Genomic DNA, 16,712 nt, shown 5'->3' with positions numbered 1-16,712 from the left:
GAGATGATTCTAAACATCAGTATAAAAATACTGGATGAATGATAGACTACGTAGAAATCTTTACGAATTAACGATATCCAGGGTTAAACAACAGTTCTGGGTGGATGCGTCTGGGATTGCAACAGTGATTTCTTTAAATACAATGGCTAACTATTACTTTATCATCTCAACGACCAACACGTTTGTTTAGAAATTGTTTTTGTATGCTTTATTTTGTCTATAATCAATTGTTAATGGTAGTTAACTGGTTCGACGTGTATGATGGTCGGGAAAATACCGTAGCAAACGAAAAGCTTCTTTCTCTAGCGTCCGATAGATGGCGCTTTTATCGACCAACTCAACAGCTACAAACACAGCTGTTTAACTGTTGATGATGTCAAATTAAATGAAAAGCTCTTTTCTACTATGAGGTCTCTTGGGAGTAAAGGGCAATGGGTAAACAAGGTCTCTCAGTGGACGTGACGGTTTAGCCTACGAGTTATATTGGTTGATGAGACCCATTCAACAAAGTGACCTCTTCTACTAAGAGTTCTTATGGGAGATGAGCCGGATTACAAGGATTCGCAGGAGATGAAATCCCTAGGATAATGAAGTCTTTTGAAAGGCAACGCCTCTCGGACTGTAAGTTCCCTTCAACGACAAAGATTTTTATAAGATAAGACATCTCGAAAGCTCTTGGACGACGCTGCTAGATAACTATGCGCCTTGTTGTCGTCAGTTAAATCAGTTACTAATGGAAGTTTGCACAATAATCGTGATTAAAGAAGCAAGTATGGAATGCGAGTTAATAGTACTTGTAAGTCCTTGGGAAGAATCTCTTTAAGATTCGTGGAAGTTTTGTCTTCCCTACGAATGTCAGTCCCGCACTTCAGTAGTGCTTCGCTACTTTAGTAATGCTGCTGATGCCCGACCAGCCCTGAGATTCAGGAGAAGTTTCACTCCGGTAGTACTTCCCCGTTGTGCCGGAAGAATTAGGGGAAAATAACGCCAGTTGAACTTCGGCCCGTGATTAAAAACTTCTCCAGGCTAGTCCAGTAAAAAAGGTTAACTCTCCGACCTTAGCAAGTCTGGTGAAACCCGTCGTCCCAACGCGTTGTCAGCAGAAGAGCGGATCCACTATTAGCAGCTAGCCCTAGTTGACCAAGAAAAAAACTATCCGGCCGCTCCAAGTAGATCTGAGGAATTGCACGAGAGTACGGGATCGGTTATTCCTTCGCCTTATCGGCCCACCAACGGCGGATAGTTGCATGCTTATAAAACATTTGATTAATTTAATTTCCGTTTTATCCATCCTAAAATGGAAAAAAATAAGAGTCCGGCACAGCATTTATTTAAATATTAAGCTCTATATATCTTAAATATTAAGATGGATAACCTCATGCATCATTTGTGGTTCAGATGTGTTTTTCTTGCTAATACCGACATGCAAACGAATGGCTCTGAAAAGGGAGGTTTAATATACCGGAATTGTAGGTTTTATTTCGTTTCTTTTGTTTTCTCCTAAGTAAGTAACATGCGTTGAAAGTGATATTCTGTAAACTTTTGAAATATTTGCTACACAAAACATGTTACATATATCTGTATCTGTATGCAATGTATGTATATAATCTTGTAAAATGGATCGTGCCGACAACATGGCCAGACACGGCCACAAAAAACACACCCCCTATAAACAAGAAAAGGATGATGAAGGATGTATACCAATGATGTGATCTACCGTAACTGCCAACTTCCAAGTGTCGTCCTGTTTCGTGGATAAAAGGACAAACCACTTCTTCCGGTGCAGCAAGGTCGTCTCCTCAATCGTCGTTAAACTTTAGAACTACGTGTGTGTTGGTGTGAACCGTTCAAACCCGATCATCCTTAACATATTCTCATATTCTCATTGTCTAAGTTTCAAAACCATTTGTGTGTGTCACGGTTGCCCGACCGACGGCAATCGCCGGCCGAGTGACCGTTTGGTGGCGCATTGCTTGATTGTGCGTATGTTGTTGTTTGGTTATGTTTTCGTTCGCCTTATTCGTGCTAGTAGTTTCGTTGCATTGTATTGCAGTGTTCCTTAGGAAAAGAGTCGCTTCTTTTTGCGATTCTTCATATCGAGCTCCCGCGAAAGGCTCATGGTGCGCATAAATTCGGTCCGCGATCCTCCAGCACCACCACCACCACTGCCGATCCCTCCGATCGTTCCACCAAACGAAAGCTTCCTTGCGGGCGTTTCATCCCGCCCGCTCGTTCCTCCCGCCGTCCCGGTGCGGCCCGTCGAGTAGCGGCGCGTATAGTGTGCCGGCCCCACAGTCAACTGATCCTTCGAGTCCTGAAAGGACGAGCGTCGCGAGCCGGGCAACGATTTCGAGTAATCCTTACCGAGCTGATGCACCTCGAGCGTTTGCATCTGTATTTCGGACTGTGTCGAACCGCGTCGACTCGCCGATACGGACCAGTTCGGGTGGAGCAGATAGCGGCTCTCGTCCAGACTGTCGACATCGTCCGAGATGGAGCGCTGGAAGCGTGATCCTTCGATGCTACCGTACCGGCCGAACGAGCCGACCGAACTTTCGTCGATCGAGCTCTGGGAAGTTGTCGTTGAACGGCGCCGCAGGCGGGAAGTGACCGGCGGTGGTCCGGAACCTCGCAGATGGTTCGGATCTTCCAACCGATACCAGACGGCTACATCATCGAGGCAGGCTTTCTGTAGCTTCACCGAACATTCGCCAAGAAAGATGGGTTCCGAGTGGGGCAACAGATCGTACAGTACGATCTCGATCTTACGGTCTAACAGATTGTCACTGAACACGTCCGGGAAGGTAATGGTCGCGTTCCAAATCGGATTCAGAGAGGGAGTGGACACTTCGGTCTGGGCGACATGCGATTCGTTCCTAGAAGAAGGTGAGAGAGAGAGAGAGAGAAAGGAAGGGTGGCGGGTTGAAGGGAGGTAGAATGAAACCGGTTTCTGTGCGCGTAAGGTGTGGTGTTGGTGTTTGTGAAGAGGGTTGTGTGCGCGTGTGTGTGTGTGTGGCACAAAAAAGAAGAAAAACAAGTTGCAAAAATGAGAATGAATCGCTGTTATGTTAGCGACCGATCGTGTCGATGGAGGCGCCTGGTGCTTTGTATTTTTTACACGTGTCACATCTTTTTTTTTCTTCTCCGTATGTATTTTTGAGTGGTTGTGCAAGTGTGAGTGTGTGTGTGTGTGCATTTCAAAAATAAGAGTAAAATCAATTGGAACGCTCGAAAATATTACGTTTTGGGTAGCAACTTGATCGACGCATAGGCTTCCGGATACATGCCATAGCCCAGCGTTTCATCGCGCTCCGGCAGGTCATCGGCAGCCATCACCGAAACGACAAGTTCGTTTCGCTCGCCGTGATAGTAAACATGCACCTGAACCCTACCGGACACTAACTTGCCCTTTGCTATCTGTTCCTGAAGGAAAGAAAAACAGAGAAGGGGAAAAACATTAATCTTTCCATCGTGTGCATCGTGGAGGGTTTGTGCGCGTGTTGCTTTGTACTGCTATCTCGTTTCCTTGCTCTTTCGCTTTCTCTCTCTCCCTCTCTCTCTCTCTCTCTCTCTCTCTCTCTGTCTCTATTGTTTTTCTACTTGAGTTGGAGGGGCGGTAAGTTAGGTGGGGCATGCTTAAGTTCTGGGGTAATCCGCTCGAAAGCTTCACGGAAGAAGCTCCAAGAAGAACAAGAACGTAACAAACACATCAACACAAATACTAACAAACACTCCTAACAATATAGCAAATCGAACAGCAAAAACTGAGACTGCCCATTGTTCATGGTTCTTTGTTTCTTCTTTGTTTTGTTGTTGTTGTTGTTGGGTTGTTTTTGTGTGTGTGTGTTTCGCTTCCAAAGAAAACGGCAAACGCGGGAACAAAACAAACGAACAAACAATAGAAAAGCAATCATTACCATGGGATGAGAGGCATTCCGGTGAACATAGAGCTAGAGGATGCTGGTTAGCTTGTTAGCAGAACTAGAAGGAAATAATGTAGCGCCTCGAGCGGCCCTCTGTCTGACTCGAGGACTTTGGGATGTAAGAGAAAACAAAAGAAACAATCAACTGACACCGACACAGCGAAAGTATAACGACAGTGTGTGTATGTGAATATAGGTTAACTATTTTGGGGGTAAATGACAAACAACACGTAGAACAAGTAAGCAAAATGGCGGGGGTTTTAGAAAAAAAGCACAAATGTATCGTCACTTTGGGCATCATTATTATCTAATTTTGTGTCACATATTTTGTATTTTACCTGCCAATTGTGTAATGTGTGTGTGTGTGTGCTTGTATACAGTTCATAGTTTTGTGTCTACTTGAGTGGGTGAATCAAATATATAAAAAGGCTAAATGCAAATGGCTGGCTGGCGGTGCAAAGAACGGTGCAAAGTTGCGTTAAAACAGAGCATTTGGAAGTAAGTTTGCATGTTTTGTCGGTGTATGTTTATCAAGCCTGTATGTGCGCGTGTATTTTATGAGTTACGAAAAAAAAAAAGAAATTGCAAGAAGTGTCCGGTAGGCATGTTTGCTTTCTATCCCTTTCTCCCGTTTTTCGCCCTCCCTTCCTATTTTTCACCCTTCTCCCCATTTTCTCCCATCCCCATTATATCCGGAACGAATCACATGTCGTCGCCACTTCTGCAGTAGTGTCCTGTAATAGTTGAATGCATCATGATCTGAAGAAAGGCAGACGGTATAGCGGCATTTGCGGCATTGCGAATGGTGGTGGTGGTTGTAGTGGTGGTGGTGGTGGCAAAATATAATATATATATATAGATAAACTCTGTCTAAAAAACAAACAAACGATTAGCCAAAACGAACAACAGGATAGAGAACTGTGCAATTAACTTCCGCACAACATGGGTAACACACACACACACACACGAACAACTCCAGAGAAGCAGTTAGTAATAGCAGAGTAGAGAAACGGGGAGGAAATTTGTTCGAAAATGGCAATGAAACGATCGTGTGTGTGTGTTTGTGAGAGAGTATCATGAAGGTTGGACCAACGATCGAGCTGATCCTCGTAGGCTCTCCATGCGTGTGTGTGTGTGTGTGTGTGCGATGAGTTGATTCAGTAATGGATCATTTATCTGAAAGTGTTTACAGTGACTCAAACAGAAGTCCGGATAGCTTACGTGTGGTAGACATTGACGCCGGCCTACACGCGGACGACAGGACCGGAGTTCAAATTCAAACTGGACCATTCCACCGCAGTGAGGACTGACTATCCAAATGCGTGGTATCAGCACGGCTAGTAAGTATTAGAAGGCCGACGTGGCCTAAGAAGATCGTTAAACGACGTGGCCTAAAAAGATCGTCGTTAGAGACGACAAAGAGACAGAATTATAGTGTCAAAGCAGATTATTTCTTGGAATGAAATAATATTAAGTGATTGTTGCTTTAATGTTTTCCTCCAACGTTCTTCATTTGAAAAGATAAAAATGAACACAGTTGGGGCTCAAGTTGACAGACGTGGACTTGGCAGTAATAAGCAGCAACTTGCCAACAATGATTATTGATAGAAACTAACACAATTTGTTAAAGATGAAGGGTTGAATGTTCTCCCTAGTAACGTAAAAATTCTCTTTTTTATAAAAAGACTCTCCCAAACCGAATTGTGAATTTTAATGTAAAGCAATTGGGAATATCCCAACATAAAATTTTACGATGTTGTGTGGCTTGAGGGCAAATGTCGTAATTAACATATCTGTGATGGGACCTATCCAAAAGAACGTTACATATCTTCACCGTCTTTAGACAAAAATGTAGAGTCATGCTCAAGAAATGATAACCATCAAATGCGTCCGATTGGCAGTTTAACTTGCCCTTGGCTTTGCCCAATGAACAATTTAATAATGATTATCAATTACTTCATTGCTTCTTATAATTGCGATACAAAATTGTGATAAGTATAAAACAATATTGGTAATTTGTGTTTTAATCGAAAAAAAAAAATCCCATAACTGTTGGGTATTATCAATTTCAATCACATATCAACCAATTTTTGATAAATGATTGGTAACTAGGTAGATGCGTAAAAGTTTAAAATATTTAAAGGTTTCCGGATTATTGTTTGAGTCACTGTATCTGATTGTATATGTATGTATAGTTTTATGACAAAACGTGTCGAACGCATCCTGCACGACATCGTGTGATCGCGAGAATAGTTCCCACCGACGGTCTAGTGTACCCAGATGAACGAAGATATATGGAAGACATTGATGAAGGATGAGATGATGGTTATTGTTATTGTTGATTTTTTTTTTTGTTAGTTTTGTTTTGCGGCAATTAAGAGCAGAGACAGAGTATATGTATAACAACTAAAACAACAACGATAGAAAAAAGAAACACAACTACAAACAACATTTTCTACTTTGCAATATTACTTTGCCTACTTTGGATACAATTTAATTGTAATGTTTTTTTTTTTGGTTTGTTTGTTTTGTTTGCTCGCTTGTTTCTGGTTTGCCGGTATTTTGATACGCAACGCACGGGTTTTACAAAACAGAACAAGAACGATAACGCAACGGCGAAACATTCAGATGGCGTGGCTAGAGTGTGTTTGAAAAAATGTGTCAATGTCCATCTAACATCAAACTGCTAGCAACATCCAATCGCATAAGATGATAGATCGCATAGAGCGTTGCACTAAACAGCTGTTAAGCAGCTCTTGAGCTGCTTTATTTCGAGATTGTACGTAGAGATAACTCCCAGCAATATGCTATCTGCAATACACCGAAATGAAGATCTGTTTTATCGATTATTTTATTCAAATTTCCTATGTTTTTAGATACTTTTTAAATAATTAATTAGCTAATAAAATTATTTAAACTCATTTCAACCACCTCAGTTCGTTCCGCGATTCAGTTTGTTTTTTCAGTTCGTTCGAAAAAGCTTCCATTTTACGCGAATTTATGCTGCTAGTAGTTGGTTAGATCAGACATTCTTCTTTTTTTGTTTGAAATATTATTTTGCTACTGACGACTATGTTTTCTTTATAGTTTTAAATATTGTTTTTTTTTCCTTTTCTGTCTCCTTTATCTCTTGCACTGTTTACTTTCCTCATTTTATGTTTTCCTGTACTAACCCTCACTAATTTGTTTTCCTTTCTTCTTGTATGCTCTCAGTGTTCTGTTGCCTTTCTTACATTTAGTTTGGCTCTTCTGTGGTTTCGTTTTGTTCGCAGGCATTGTGTTTGGTTATAAATGCTTGTTTGTTGGTATTGGCATTGTGTTGTCTAACCTGTTACCCACACAGTTTATATTGTTTTTTTTTTGTTGCTATTTTTGCTGATTTTATACAGTTTATTGTAAGTACGTGTGTGTGTCAGTGAGTTTGTGTTTATGTTGAAATCTTTCTTCGGCATCGGTATTTTATATTCTTTTTCAATTGTAGTTTGAAAACCCTGCCCTCTGTGCCTGTGCAGTTTTCTTTTCACATTCAAGCTCTTTCATGTTTTATTTATTTTTCTTCTATCTTCTGTTTGTCTGTATGTGTTGCTCTTGTTTTCTTTTTACTTTTTGCGTGATGTTCTTTTGTCCTCACAAAGTAATTTTATTTGTCATCGCTTGTTGTTTGACTTACTTGTGAGTTTTTATATTGTTTTTACTGTGATCTTGTCTCCTCTTAGTGTTTTCTTCTCTTGGTAGATTACGCATAGGTATAAGTATTGTTGTATATATATTTTTATAATATAATATATAGATTATTGTATCCTTTTTCCTTTTCTCTTCTGTTGGTTCTTAAACTATCTCAAAATATAAAATATGGAACTCTTTCTCATCTGCTACTTAGTTTTCTCTCCTTACTTTCGCTATCTCTCTCACTCACTTACGCTCTCTGTTTCTCCCTTATTTTCTTTCTTTTTCTGTTCCTTTCTCTAATCACGTGTATACGCTATAAACAGTACAGAAAAGTCGATAGCTGAGACCCGAATGTATCTTGAAAGCGCTACTTGTTTAGTTTCACCAATAATTCTCCGTCGCGAGCGTAACTCATGTATAACCCGAATGGGAGACACCCATTTTATCGCGTTTATTTAAATTTTTTAAGTGCAAGAAAATGCGGAAGAGCCTTTGGTGGCTGATATCCGATCAGAGGGATCGATCAGATCAAGTAGAAAGAGGGCAACATGACGATGATTTGGTTTCTCTTTACTAGACTGCCTTTTACGCTACCAGTGCACTGCCACAAGTCGTCAAGGATGTTTTTTTTTCACTGTATTTTACTGTCTATGACACTACTTTACGCTAATGCTATTGTAAATGGTTAAATGATGATAGTTGATATCTATTTTCGGTAGATTGTTCCTTTTTCCTGTTACTTTGTTCGTTTAGTATGGATTTACTTCCCTTCTTTTGTTATTCAATGCGTTGCAAATTACCATGTAGAGCTACATATACACGCACATCAATTTGTATAGAAAAACAAAAGTAACGTATGGATAGATTTATACCGGTGTTTTAGGCAATTTGCGTCTGGTTGGCGAAGAGGGCGATTTATCCACTGTTGATTCACTTTCTGTGAAAGAAAAATTTGATAGGTTATGATAGTGATAGGTTATGCTTGCATAGACCAAGGAAGCGTTTCGCTTACCTGATGCTAGCGTATGCACATTAGTGTCCGGTAAAGCTCGTGTCGAATTACTGCTCCCATAAGACGCACCAACGTTCATGCCCATGCCGCCCTCGTCCAACAGCTCGCACATCTTAAAGTCGGTCGCGTGCTCGACTAGCAGTTCGGCCGTTTCCCCAGTGCGGTCCATAATGGCGCACACCTCTTCGAAGCTACGATCTGTCAGCGAGGTACCGCACCATTCCAGAATCTGGATCGAAGGAGATAAAAAGAGTCAGAATTTCGGTGTATAGTTGGCAGTTATAGTTATACACCTTATCGCCCTGTTGGAGACCTCCTTTCTCGGCTGGTCCACCCGGTACGGTCCACACAATGTACGCGAAAAGTCGTCCATCGGCACCAGTTTTACCACCGACTACACGCATTCCAAATCCTCGTGCTGTGGCCATTCAAAATGCGATTGGAAAAGAGAAAGGGTCATGAGTAAATCTGTTCACAATGCTGATGAACAGCAAACATACTTCTGTGCGCTTTATCCGAGGGATCTCTTCGCAACAGGACGCTCCGTTTGGCGGCACACAGTGGTCCAGCGTCAGCATCGTGTATCACGATCTTTATACCTTCCCCATCCAACGAGGTCTGCCGCTTGGGAGCTTCCAAATCCTCCAACGCCGGACACTGGTAGACTGATATGTTCGCAGAGTTCTGGGCAGTTTTGTCTTTCAGTGCCGGAATATCGGGTCTGCAATTAGTTATGACCAGGAAAAAAATACATTGAAATTAATGTCCGTCAGGATGCAAAATTGGAATTTTTAGAACTATTCTTACAGCTGTGATCCACGCCGCTTGTGTCGCCGATCATCGTCAACGATCAGTCCGGCCGCTTTCATATCCGCCACCGTATGATCATCCCCACCGAACTCACCCCCGTCCGACATCATTTTCATCGACGAGCGGCGCGACGTGCTTATCTTCTCCGAATCGTCCGGTGCCAGCTTGACCGATTGCATCGCGTTCACCAGCACGCCCGGTGCATACACGTCGTACGCCGATTTCCGCCGCGGCATCGGTGGCGGTAGATTGAGACCCGCCTCGGCCAAATTCGTGTCCGAGCTCATCGTTTTAAACTCATCGTCGTAACTTCGCTGGCGCGACATCTTGGTCGAGGGCCGGCGGGAGAAAACGCGCGGCGTTCCCAGCTCCATCTCCTTCCGACCGCCCGGTGGGCTTGAGGATCGGCTCGGTGCGGCACTGTGTCCCTTGCGCCAGTCCATATCGTTCTTTGGGTTCTGTACACCTTTCAACTTTTCCAGCTCCTTCAGCGAGGCCGGCGAAACGTCCGAATGGCGACGAAGCTCGGGACTGCGCGGAGGTGCCAACGCCGAACCTTTCCCATCGTCCAGATGCTGGCCAAAGCCTAGCTTGATGTCCGAATGGCGTCGCTGAAGCGTCTCCATGACCGGCACTTCCAGCGCGGAGTCGGTGGATTCTTGCGGTATGCAAATACGGGACGCCATCTTTCGTCGACAAACACTACATCGCCAGAGATCCTATCCGGGGGTAGGTGGGAGAAATCAGGGAGCGCAAAATGGGCAAACGACACACAAACATATATACACATTTTGTTGATTAAAAGACACTCGAACGGTAAAACGGTGGAGTGACTTCCAATTAGACCAAAAAGGTTCAAAAGAAAGACACGAGCCTTCGCGCACACACTTACCAAGTCTTCTGAGTCTTGTAGTTTGCTGTAGCTGGCACAGTCTTCGCAAACCTTCTGATCACACTCGACGCACGTCTTTTTGAAGTCGTTCGGTTTAAACGATTTCAGACATATCCGGCACGAACCGGAACGTGTGTTGAACTTGTTGCCCTCGCTTGGCGTCTTCTCGATGGTTGCCGCATCCTTGTACGGATCGTCCTGCTGTGGTGCTGTCTCGGTCGCGTCCGGAACAAGTGATGGGCGTGGGGACATTTTGTTCACTTTCACACGACAAGAGACAAGTGTTACGACAATTTTTTGTTGCGTTTTGTAAATTTGCTGTACCAAAAATATCGTAAAAAATCGCACTCCGCCCTCACGACTTACCTCTGTCCTGTGCCGTCAGCAGTGATGTGGAAAGGGTTTGCTTTAGCTTCCCGAACGCTCCCGTGTTTTCCATCGATGGTTGCTGATGTGATGCCTCATCGGTGGCAACCATCTGCAAATGGAGTAGATCGAAGACCGATTGTTCAGCGATCGAAAGTAGGGTTGAGTTAGAAATGACCATTTTGTTCTTTTCTTACTGCCCCAAACGATGGAGAGCCACTCGAGGGCAAAACGGCAAGATTAAATGCGCTCCCTCGGTACACCCTGGACGTTGGTACGTTTTCAATTAAAAATGGTCTGACCAGCGATGATGATCAAAGCGGCAACAGTGTGCCAGGGCAAGCACGAGGGCACATAAGTGAAGGTGTACCGTAAGCATTATTGGTAGTGGCAAACTTAATATCTATTGACACAATATTTTAGTATCTACCGGCACGGCGATGGCTCCATTGCACGATAATTCCACCCTTTCAAACAAGCGGGCGTGTTCTGCTGCGTGTTGCACAACGCTTACTGCACCAGTATTGGTAGCGAGTGCAGTGTTTTACGACACGCCTCGGCATAAAGATCGGCGATGTGTTGTCAGCATTGTGGAAAGGATGGAGCGTAAATGAACGCTCATGCTCATTTCAGTGCTGTTGTAGAATAATTCTTCCGCGGTAGAACAATAAGGAACGAATAAACACGCGCTGTTTATAGTTGCCACGCACGTAAGCACACAGCACAATACACATCTCTTCTGGCTGGTCATATTTTGTTTGTTAAACTGTGGTACTGTTAGTGTACTACTACCGCTACCACTACTTCCGCTAGCTATTGCTTTGGTGCTCTGTAATTGTGCAACGATTATAGTGAGTGTAAAGTTTGTGGGCAAACCCTTCTTAAGCTCTCTCTCTCTCTTACTCGACGTGGTTCCACAGCGCCAGTACTGAATTTGTGCTGTTGTGAGTGTTTTGTGCTGATGCCGGCTAAAACGGTAGCAAGATGGTCTGGGCAAGAAATGTCGAACGTTGTGTAATTAAAATGAGAAAAGAGCGCCTTGAGTGCGCTTCATCCGACGACGACGATGGACGATGCAAAAATCACTTGGTTGCTCAAAGCGGAAAGAACAAAGGTCTGTACAGCAGGAACAGAAGGAGCAGTGCGCTATTGTGTTATAAGGAAGAAAGTTCCAATATTGCCTGGGTGGGATATAGGTATAAATGCAAAAGCTTTTTCGATTCTTCCGGCAAAGTACCCTGTGTACAATACATTGCAGTTAACGATGGAGCACCTTCAAATTGTACCAGTTTCCTTTATTCAATTATCGCTTCTGTCTTTTCCTGATAGCCAGTCACAACAGTTAACATTGTGACGTTAAACATTTAGACATTGAAGTAAACGAATGCTTAACCTGTTCGAGTAACGAGATATGAAGAATGATCCCGTTTTACATGCCTAGATATCAGAGCGACTCGATAGCCGTTACGATAACGGCGTCGATCTTTGATACATCAGCAGGTCCTGGAAGCGAATCCTTCATGGACCGCGTCTCCCCATATGCAAAAATGGCAAGTTCATATGACCTTCGTAGTATATGAATTTGAGTCCCAAATTAGTCATTAATTAATCGGCATTAATCTAATACCTTATCTTTATTACTTTTTGGCTTAACATCTGGCTAGGTCATGCCGACCAGGCTTACCGATAACCACATAGTTGGACAGCTATTCCTCCTTCAACTATGAGGTAACGATCGGGGTAAGATTTGAACTTCGGTCCTGCCGTGTGAAGACCGGCGACGCTATAGCTACTACTATCGGATCGATTCTCGCTGCATGACATAGTCCGCTCTTGTCTTTTTCAGGGTGCATTTGCGTTTGTGATTGGAAGGATTACTTCGAAAAACCTTTTCAACCAAAAATAACATTTTGGAGGAAATCTTATCATGGCATTGGGGTGTACACGGTATTTAATAAAATCGAATGTGTGTAGGGGACAGCAGGTGCATTCTTTGGATTGTTATTGGTTTTGAGTATCAAACAAAGAGCTGCGTCGCTTATGTCCGTTACCAGACGTGTTAAGCTCCCGTTGGTTTTTAATGAAAACGCGAGAAAATCAACGCCTGGTCCATTTAGAACGAGGTTCTGGAGTAAGCTGTGTTTCCGGGTACGTCGGATACTTGTATAGGAATGACACGACGAATACTGTCTAAGCCAGTCGTTGGGAGAATTGCACTGATTTTTTTAATAATATTGTTTTGTTGATGTCTTTGTAAACTTCAATGAGCTTCCAGGTCTCCAGGGACGTGAATTCCCTTTGAATTGTATGTATGGTCGTACAAAACTGATCAAGTAAAACGGTTACATTGGAACTGAGTTATAATACAAGCTTTTAAACTGCTAAAAAATCATGTGTTTTTTGTTATTTTATCGAGGTGATAATAGCGAGTCGAAATTATGGTCTCGGCCGAACATTGGCCTCGCTAAACAATAAATATTTATACAGGTATGGTATGTTTAGATAAGTGAATGCATCTTTGAAGTCGTTTAACACTTGGGCCTATCTTGCATCAAAAAGTCTCCACCGGCAGCAAAACACCTGTTGTGACGGACTTATCTGGGACTTTATAGATATTCCTCTACAGAATGAAATCTGTCCCAAACTGACAAATTATGATTTGTCGCGTTTGAGAGAAAAATTCTCAGAAGCACTTTTGGCTCCGTACGTGTAAAAAGCAGCTCCACGAGCTTTACGAATGAGCCCACAACCATGGTGTTGTTGATTAGCATTATCATAATAATAATAATAATATCTCATGCAGAAAGCTTAACAAAATGCTTAAGAAACATAACTATTGACCTTCAAAAGCCCTATGCCTCATTGACATCACTTCCTGCACCAAATGTCGCAGGCAGACAATTCTTTCTTTAGACTGAGGTGCCAGTTTTCGGTACTGGTAATAACAATAGTACCACTATTTTCACCAATACCTTCGAAATGTATGAACGATTCTTTTGGTTTTTATTTCGAAACCTTTTTTAATTTTTGCGTCGACATTTGTCAGGGCCATTGAAGCAGTAAAATTCATGGAAAAGTGTGTGAAATAAAAATAGCACCATTTTGTATTTAATTTCATGGTCTTAATTTCATGGTCACTTTTGTTTTTTTTCCAGGGTAAACAATTTCATGAGTACGATGTTACAGCCTGTCAATGTTTTTTGGCTGTTTGTAATATCAATAAATATGATGAGGAAGTGCACTAGTTCCTGCAAATGCTAGCCGTTTACATCATTCTAATTTTTGTATGAAAACCAGATTAAAGTCAATTGATGCTATTACTTCATTATTCAACTAATAAACGTCGTCTAGATACAAGTAAAACTCACCGCGGTCGATTAAGACAATGTCTAGCATTTAGTTAATATAATCCGACTTCAACATCCTTGAGATCAATACCAGTGGAAGCACTCATAAAAAGGAAAAAGCTCTCCAAACTATCATAGTACCACCATCAATGTTTCAGCTGATGTTAATCGACATTTGTCAAACATTGAACGGCTTTGGTACGAGTAAAAAAAATCTATGTTTACCCGTTTGTACTTAGAAGAGGACTGCATCAAGGATTTTGTATGACAATAACCTTTCCTCAGATTTCAAAAAGCTGCACATGGCTTATCGGTACTCAATGAGGCAACTTTTTGTATGAAACAGAAGTTCCAGTGAGCGTTGACTTCCACTGACTCAAAACCATACCCAAAAGATGCAAAAAGACGAGTAGGAACCTTCGTTTGCATAGTGGTGCTATTCTTATCTCGGACGGTTTCTCAGGAATCATCTCAATCAATTGAAAATATCGAACTAATGAATCGAAATGGTTCAAAGTAGATTAAAATATCACTGTAAACTATTCAACTCTTTTCGTGTATTACTTTGCCAAAATTCTTTACCAAAAGTAGTTAAATGATTAATTTTATGTTCCGACAGTTGCTAGATTTTGCAGATGTTCGCATTGCCGAAAATAGGACCAAAGCCTGGCAAAAATAGGAGCACAGCCTGTAGAAAATCGGTAAAGAGTTTATGTGAAAACCATAATTTCATGGTAGCAAATAGTGCAATTTTAATGCGCTGTTCTTTCACCTTCGGGTACTGGCATGGCATAATTCCATTGTAAAGCAATTAAGGACCCTCACGCTGAAAGCAGAGGGATTAAAATCGTCTAAAAACACAATTTTTTTCAAAGATTAGGATTAATTGCGATAGCCATATACCTCCTCTGACATTCTCTTTCTTCCCTATTTATCCCTCATTTAATTTCCCCAGCTGGTCCCGAAAGCAAATCGACGGAAGGAGGACCCTTACCATCGAAATGTGGCTAATAATCATTTTTGGATGCAAATTAAATTATGCAATCTTGCGTTCGTTTCACTGCCATAGTGGTGATAGTGATGGTGGTGATGTTATGCAAAAGGAGATTTCTTTTTCTTCTTCTTCCTTTCCGGGACACTTGCCACTTGTCCGGAAAAGTGGTGTCCTGGGAGCTGCTGCAACGCTACTGTTTTCAGCTCGATCACGTTGACAACTGACAGTGTTTGGGGAATGAGATGGGAGTGTTTTGTTGCTGTTTGTTGTCCACCACTCGCCACTCTATTGCAGGACTTACACTCCCTCCCTCACCCCTCTTCATCCCCCCCCCCCCCCCCCATCCTTACCACACTCTCACAGGGAACTCAATTCTGTTGAGCCGGAAAAAGCAAATGCTGCATAAATGAGCAAGAAAGATGCCCCGGAAGCCTCTGGGATGCAGCCAGAGGTTGTACGTGCTTCCACGGCGTGTGTGTGTGTGTGTCTGGGAGAATCGGACAAGGATTAGAGAACCCGGATTGCGATGTTTGCTTTTCTATGCTTTTCTACGCCCGTCTGTGCCTGTGTCCCTTGCCCGTTCGTTGTGCAGGCGCATAAAAATGATGTCTTCACCAACTTACGATGGGTGTACGTACCTTCTTCATGAACGACATTACGTTTGCTGGAAGCATTTTGAAATGTTAAATTCCGCCGCAGCGTTCCCCTCGAGCGTGTGTTGGTAGTGATGACGTTGGTGCCTGCAAAGAAGCCGGAAGCAAAGAAAGGAGAGAGGCATTAGAGATTCCAGTGCTTTTTTTCACTCTCTGTTTCGTATTTACTTGAAGCACAATTTCACCAGCAACAGTTGACGATTCGGGATGGACAGATATGATTTTTCATTCGGTCGCTTTTTCTGTCTCTTTCTCTTGGGAACATTGGAAAGGGTTTGTGGGAGGACTGGGACGGCGAGGGTTTGCTGGAGTCTGCAGGACATATTTTTGCTTGATGCTTTCGACCTCGAGGGAAATGGTCACGGGACACACGGTAAACGGCGAGATAAAATCAGATGCGATTTCCGAGCAATTTGTGAGTGTGTAATGCGATATTGAAAAATTCGCTGCACCATATTGGAAAACGACGGGTCACCAACGGGAGCCCGTTCGTTCGTCTAGCGTGCGGGAATGTAGAGAAACAACAATTGTGCTTTATATCTTCGGATGGGTGGGTTTTTTTATGTGCTCTCTTCTTACCATCAACGAGCAACAACAATATGTTCCAGGAAAATAACGAGTTGTTGACAACGAGCTGTTGCGAAATGGTAGTGTGTATTCGATTTTGCCAGGCTGCCCACGTTACGCGTTTATTATTATAGCACATGATTTGTGAGTTGTGCGAGCAAGGTAAGCTTGAACAAGAGGTATCAAAAGATCTCGATTTGATGGTTTAGTTGATCATCGAAGTGGGAATATGAATAAGGACACTTGAAAAGCGAAACGACGCGCCATTACGATAGTTGTTATAAACTAAAGCGGCATAAGTAAAGATAAATCCCAAAGCAATCAGTATTCAAAGAGATCTAAAACTATTCTTAAATCACGACATTTAATGTTCGTCAGGGATAATCTGCCAACAGTTGGAAGTAAAGCATATTATTTTCAAGGACTTCTTCTTTCACTCGACAACCTCGAGAGGTCTGAGCCTGCCTTTGCTGACTTTT

General features: G+C 42.5%; 1 protein-coding gene across 2 annotated transcripts; it reads right to left on the bottom strand.

Moving 5' to 3' along the window:
• Positions 1–2,006: 2,006 nt before the first annotated feature.
• LOC126556997 (regulating synaptic membrane exocytosis protein 2) lies at positions 2,007–15,731 on the bottom strand. Of its 2 annotated transcripts, XM_050212612.1 has the most exons (10): positions 15,652–15,731; positions 10,673–10,784; positions 10,307–10,566; positions 9,412–10,133; positions 9,105–9,325; positions 8,898–9,022; positions 8,605–8,833; positions 8,465–8,529; positions 3,242–3,423; positions 2,007–2,876 (listed from the first exon to the last, which is right to left on the bottom strand). In XM_050212612.1, the coding sequence occupies exons 1-10, from the start codon at positions 15,685–15,687 to the stop codon at positions 2,060–2,062; spliced, it is 2,769 nt and encodes a 922-aa protein (XP_050068569.1). In that variant the 5' UTR covers positions 15,688–15,731; the 3' UTR covers positions 2,007–2,059. The 2 variants fall into 2 exon arrangements, with proteins under 2 accessions (XP_050068569.1, XP_050068570.1); XM_050212613.1 differs by lacking the exons at positions 2,007–2,876; positions 3,242–3,423 and having other exon boundaries at positions 8,403–8,529; positions 15,652–15,725.
• Positions 15,732–16,712: the final 981 nt, after the last annotated feature.

This window comes from Anopheles maculipalpis, chromosome 2RL (genome assembly GCF_943734695.1).
Source record: "Anopheles maculipalpis chromosome 2RL, idAnoMacuDA_375_x, whole genome shotgun sequence".
In the NCBI taxonomy this organism is placed as follows: Eukaryota; Metazoa; Arthropoda; class Insecta; order Diptera; family Culicidae; genus Anopheles; species Anopheles maculipalpis.
This window is presented reverse-complemented; position numbering and strand designations above follow the sequence as displayed.